General features: G+C 37.9%; 1 protein-coding gene across 1 annotated transcript; it reads right to left on the bottom strand.

Annotated features, from left to right (window-relative positions):
* Window positions 1-1,570: 1,570 nt before the first annotated feature.
* LOC113095147 (cyclic nucleotide-gated channel rod photoreceptor subunit alpha-like) lies at window positions 1,571-4,764 on the bottom strand. The gene is made up of 7 exons (XM_026260766.1): window positions 4,591-4,764; window positions 4,297-4,474; window positions 4,137-4,190; window positions 3,886-4,053; window positions 3,676-3,780; window positions 3,328-3,434; window positions 1,571-3,236 (listed from the first exon to the last, which is right to left on the bottom strand). Exons 2-7 carry the CDS (start codon window positions 4,446-4,448, stop codon window positions 1,717-1,719), a joined length of 2,106 nt encoding a protein of 701 aa, XP_026116551.1. The 5' UTR covers window positions 4,449-4,474; window positions 4,591-4,764; the 3' UTR covers window positions 1,571-1,716.
* Window positions 4,765-6,000: the final 1,236 nt, after the last annotated feature.

Here is a 6,000-nt window from a genome sequence, read left to right as displayed (position 1 = left end):
GTCTCCATTCATTTAAAGTACCTCAAACGTTACAAAACTGAAAACTGGCTTCTGCTGCATACCTGTAGAACTGCAATTACGTTATCAATAATGCAGGCAAAGGAAAATTGAAGGAGGCCACAGGAAAGAACACGTCATGGATAAAAGCAGTTCTGTACAAACTGGCATGGAAAAAATAAAGCATAGGCAGAGCTAGCCGTCACAAGGCCTGGGCTGAGCAAGTTATTTTTATTTTTTTTTAAATGTCAGAAAGTCTGCCTTTTCAATTCTCTACATTTTTACAAAACCACTTAAATGCGTACATGCCCTTTAACTAAAAAATTTTAACGCACTTAAATTGTCTGAGAATGTTTTGAGAATTCAGTTAAGGTTAAGGGTAAAAATTATGAAAGTGTTTTTAAATGCATGTACCTTTCTCTATCTCAGATTAAAACAACAAATAGGATAGGCCTACTTCACAAGCTGTTTCTGAATAGTTGATTCTTATTCTAAATGTTTCTTCTTGTGATTTGGAAACCACAGTATGCCATTATGGAGGAGGACACACCAGGAGGAGGCCATGAACAAGGTGAAATTATGCAAACGTTATCTAATCAGCTGCATCCTAAGCAGAAGTCTTTTTGTCAAAACACCCTCATTCCCCTCATCTCCTCATCACAACAATGTTTAGCTTTACCTTAGTGTTTTAAATAACAAAGTTATTTGAATAATGTTAGGCTGTAATTTGCAGCTTCCCTTTGTATTGACGCTTGCCTGAGCAATATATTTGGGAAAACTGTTAAAACTGTATTTAAATGACACTAGCGGTAAAGAAATGAAACAGTTAAGATTAGCATTTAAATGTCCATAAGGTGTGATGCTGATAGTTATGTAGCTAACTGACAAACTTATTTGGGACTTCTAAAGAGGGCGTCATTAGGCAGGTGACTCTTTCATTCAGTGATTTAGTAATTTGACAGGTAGAACATTTCTCAAAAATACTTTTCTAAACATATTATACTTGCTCATGAACAATTTATTGAATAGGCTATGCTACATGCTACATTATACAAAGAAGCAATAATTCTGTTTTTTAAAGCACCCCATTCAAACATTTAATTAAAATTTATCTAACAATAAAAGAAAATATCTTTAAAACTATGGATTCCATAAAAAAGGAATGACTTGATTTCATGTGTTTATTATTTTGTAAATGTTCATTTTCAAAACATTTTCAGTCTTGAGGAGGAAAGTGTTGTTAATCTTTGGTACTCTGCTGCACCCTTGTGTCCCATCAAGCACATTACTTGGTAATGTGATTTTCATAAAAAAAAAAAAAAAAATGGTTGTCTCAATTACCAACTAACAAGTTGAATGGAAAACTATTTCTTTAGGAAGGATATTGCTGATTCGAGAGCTTCCAATATTCACTGTCAAATGGATAAATGATGAAAGTGCAGAGCTCATATTTGCAGGTATCGCCTCTCGTTTTTTAGAGTTTGCTTTATGCAAACATCATATAGAAATATTGAATATGTTACAAAGAAATACAATTTTAAACTGGTACTACTAATTGATAATTTGCCAGACAATAAATCTTTTGTTGCCTTCATAAGAATTTATTGGCTGCACAAGACATTTTGCATCCAGTGAATCAACAAATTCAAAGTAGAGTTACTAAGGACAATAAGATTTTATTTTCTCTTTTATTATGAAATGGTCTCATAAGGTTTTATCCTATGGCTCCTCATCTTTCTTTTCCTCTTTGGTTGCTTCCTCCGTTTTTTCCTCCTCTTTTTCTTCCGTCTTTTCCTTGTCTTCTTCTAACTTCTCTTTCTCTGGCTCTTCCTCTTTCTTTTGCTCCTCCGTTTCTTCCTTCTTTTCCATCTCCTCCTCTTCATCTTCATCCTCCACCACCTCTCCAGCGAAGCGCTCTATCTGAGCAATCCGCCGTTTGATTTCCTTTCGCGTTTCCTCGTGTTCGGCCAGCAGCTTCTTCACTTTGGTCTGCATGAGTTGCATCGTGCTGTACACTCGGTTCACACGGTCCTCCAAGTCCCTCTCGTCTGGCTTCAGTTTCGCAGGGTCCAGCTCCAACAAACCATCCTTCAGCAGAATCTGTCTCCCTTTGTCCTCCAGCATGGCCTTAGCCTCTGGATATTCAGTCAAAGCCTCCATCAGATCATCTTTGGACAGGCAGAAGAGGTCGGAGTATCCTATGCTTCGGATATTGGCCGTTCTACGGTTCCCAGCCTTGCTGCCCTTGATGTTTAGAATGCTGATTTCTCCAAAGTAGCTTCCATCGCCGAGGACAACAAATTGAGTGACACCATCGTCAGCCACAACAGCGAGTTTGCCATCCTTTATGATGTACATCTCCCGACCAATATCGCCCTTGCGACAGATGTAGTCACCGGGACTGAAGACTTGTGGGCGAAGCTTCAACACCAACTCGATTAGCAGCCCTGCTTCACAGTCGGCAAAGATCCGCACCTTCTTGAGGGTATCTAAGTGCACGTTCATGCCTATCTCTGCCCGTAACTTGTCTGGCAGGTACCTCAGAACCTCTCGTTCATCTTGTGCTTTCTTGTTAGTCCACAGGAAGTCAAACCACTTGATGACACGGATCTCAAGATCCTTGCTGACATGCCGCGCGTGCATGTACTGCTTGATGTTATCAATCCTGGCTTGAAACTGAGCCTGGGCCGCGTTCATATTTGAGATCATTGTAGCAATGTTACCCACAATGGTGGCGAAGATCAAGACACCCACCAGGAAGTCAACCACATGAAAGAGGAATTCAGAGTCTAGCTCTGGAGACGGCGTCTCCCCGATGGTGGTGAGGGTAAGAGTGGACCAGTAGAGGCTGAAGGAATATTTTCGCCCAAGCTCTCCGAACTCATCTTCGGTGAGAGATGGATACACCCATGCATCTGATCCGAACCCGATGGCCTTGGAGAAGGAGAAGTAGAGGCATGCGTTCCAGTGGATGATGATGATGATATACATGATCAAAGTGCAGATTCGGAAGATGTTGGGGTAGTTGGTCATGGTTTCTGAGATTGTGAAGAACTCAAACATGCGGTTGAGGCGGAGCAGCTTGTTTATGCGGATCTCTGGGTAGTCTAACCCTAAAACGAAGTAGAAGATGTCCGTGGGAAGCATAGAGATGACATCAATCCGGAACTGGAGACTGTCTTTATACCGCTGAAGAAGGAGCTTTTCGTCTTTGACTAGTAAGCCCTGTTCCAGGTAACCTGGTTAAAGAAAGGTGGCATGAAAACACAAATCGGTCACTTCGCTTCATTAAAGAGAGAAATCTGATCGCACTACTGATGTTATATGAACCTGTTCGTGATCTGAAGGCCATGTCAGCCAAATAAAGCAGGTCGGAGGTGTAGTCCAGGAAGAACCATATCAGGAGATAATTGTGCTGTAGCTCCTCAAAGCAGGCTCTATGCAAAGAGACAAAATGTAAAAGCTCTCAAATGTATTACACCCATTTATCAAGCTTCCAAAATGTACATATAACTGACCATATTGCCTTCATCATATTTATTACAGAATATGAATGACTAACGGAGACGTAAGGAAGCACACTTCAGAGGTTAATAAAAAGGAGACATCTTACATTTGTATTCTTCTCTGATATCATGGTCTCCTCGTCTTATTAAAACATGAACATTTAATTATTACCTTGCAATTATGGCTGTCCAATTGTACATGACGGGAATTGTGATTATAAGCAGCCATTGGTAGTACAGGAGTCCCGCTGGGTTAATCACGAACACCTCCTTAGGCCTTGAGAAAATAAAGTTGACATGAGCAGAAATCAGTGCTGATAACTTTGAACGTTTGGAACATTATCACAGAGTAGAAATGATGGATAAAAAGTCTGATAACAACCCTTCCTTTTTATCTTTATCTTTTTCTTTCTCCTTTTCCTTTTCCTTTTCCTTCTCTTTTTCCTTTTCCTTTTCCTTTTCTTTTTCCTTTTCTTTTTCATTTTCTTTTTCTTTTTCATCCTTTGGATTCTTCTCAGTTTTTTCTTTCTTCTCTTTCTTTTCTTTTTTCCTATAGGAAAAGAGAGCAAATTATATTTTAATAAGATTATTTATATTCATTATTTATATCCAAACACTTGGTATGCTACTTACTCTTTCTTCTCCTTCTTTTCTTTTTTCTCCTTTTTCTTTTTCTTTTTGTCTTCCCTACAGACAGCAAAATACACCACTGTCACTATATAATACATTGCCATACATGCTACATATATATACATACATATTGTATTTATTATATTTAATGATCTTTGATTACTCTTCATTGTTGTTGCTGTTGTTTATGTTAAATACACGTCCTGCACTTGGAGTTGGAATTGGGTCTTCATTGTCCTCCTCTGTGTCCACTTCCATTATTGGAGACATTTGGGGTGGGACTGCAACACCTCCTGATGCAGGTACAACAGTCATGATTCCTTTTCCCCTAAAGTAACAGGCTATAGCAGTGATGTATAATTTACACATTTGTTCATAGTCACGAAAAAAATCTGCAATGGACAATATGTTACTCTAAGAGGATGAAAATTGCCATAAATTCAGATTAAAAACTCACCAACTGTTTTGCTTTAGCCTAAATCCTGTCCCATTCTCTCTTGATCAGAAGATTCACAGAACCACTTAGAATTACAGACCTTCTGTCTGGTGAAATGAAAGATACAGTCAAATTACAGCGAGTGTTTTCAAAGGAGGAGTACGCTTGCGGTTCATTTGTTTGGTTGTGCTCTGTAATGATATCTCAGACTTGCATGACCCTGAGAAGGATTTAGAGATTAATGAAAGACTAGAGTGACAAAGACAAAGCCTCCCCACTGCCTTCTTGAATAGTACATAATTTATACTCCCTCCGACAAAAGTTCAAAGTATTGGTGAGGCCTGTCGTTTATACAATTACACTGGGCATTTTTAGCAACCTGTAGTTTTCGTAATTGTATCATATTCAGAACAAATTTTATGTTCATTTTTAAATGATTTCACCAGAGTGCCTCAAATAAGGCATATGTGAATGACCACATTTTGTGTGTGTGGTATTTATTTAACTGTAATTTCATGGTACTTATGCTGTCGCAACATTATAATGGTGTAATTTATGTACATGCGCTTGCTAGACTGTGAGCCATGGAGTGAGAGATTTTCCTCATGTAGTAACATCTGCCCAGTCAGCACTCTTGCACAGATCTGCTTTATCCTATTAAAACAAGCCTGCCAGCCTTACTTTCACAGCTACTCACAGCTTTATTACAAGCCTTCTAGAGAAATATATGGCCTGTTTTGTTGGATATACATAGTTTTCATTTCATTTCATACAGTACATGTAGTATATATTTTTTTCTCATAAAAACGAAATTTATGCATATGGAAAATGTACAATCAAAAATTTTTGAACAGGATGAAGATCCAAATTTATCTTATTTTGTTGAAATATTTTTTTTTTATTGGAAAAAAAGAGAATATGCTTGCATGTTTGCCGGAAAAAAAAATAAGTACTGGTTTATCTTGATCTTCAAATGTAAAAGTTTTCACCCCCGGCGCTTAATGCATTGTGTTCCTTCTGGAGCATCAGTGAATGTTTGAATATATATGTTTGTGTGTGTGTGTGTGTGTGTGTGTGTGTGTGTGCATGTGTGTAAATATGTATTTTGTATAGAGTCATTTGTTATACATAGATGTAGATATATGTAGTTGTTTTATAGTACGTAGTTATTTTTCTAATGATTGAAGAGGTCTTCATATTATTACCACTACTTGTAATATTTTATGTATTTTGTGCAATAGTAGTGATTGGTTTTCACCAATCACTACCATTTTTTTCTTTCATGTGTTGTATTTCAAATTATAAAATGGCCTTTAATTGCAGGGAGCCTTGTGTGTTTGCGTGTTTGTGTGTGTGTGTGTGGTCCTGGTAAACCCTACATCATGCGGACATTTTAGGTCCTCATGAGGAAACAATCTTACGAATGAAGTT

The sequence above is a fragment of the Carassius auratus genome, unplaced genomic scaffold, assembly GCF_003368295.1.
Source record: "Carassius auratus strain Wakin unplaced genomic scaffold, ASM336829v1 scaf_tig00215630, whole genome shotgun sequence".
Classification (NCBI taxonomy): Eukaryota; Metazoa; Chordata; class Actinopteri; order Cypriniformes; family Cyprinidae; genus Carassius; species Carassius auratus.
The sequence above is the reverse complement of the archived record's forward strand: the minus strand, read 5'-3'. Positions and strand labels throughout refer to the sequence as shown.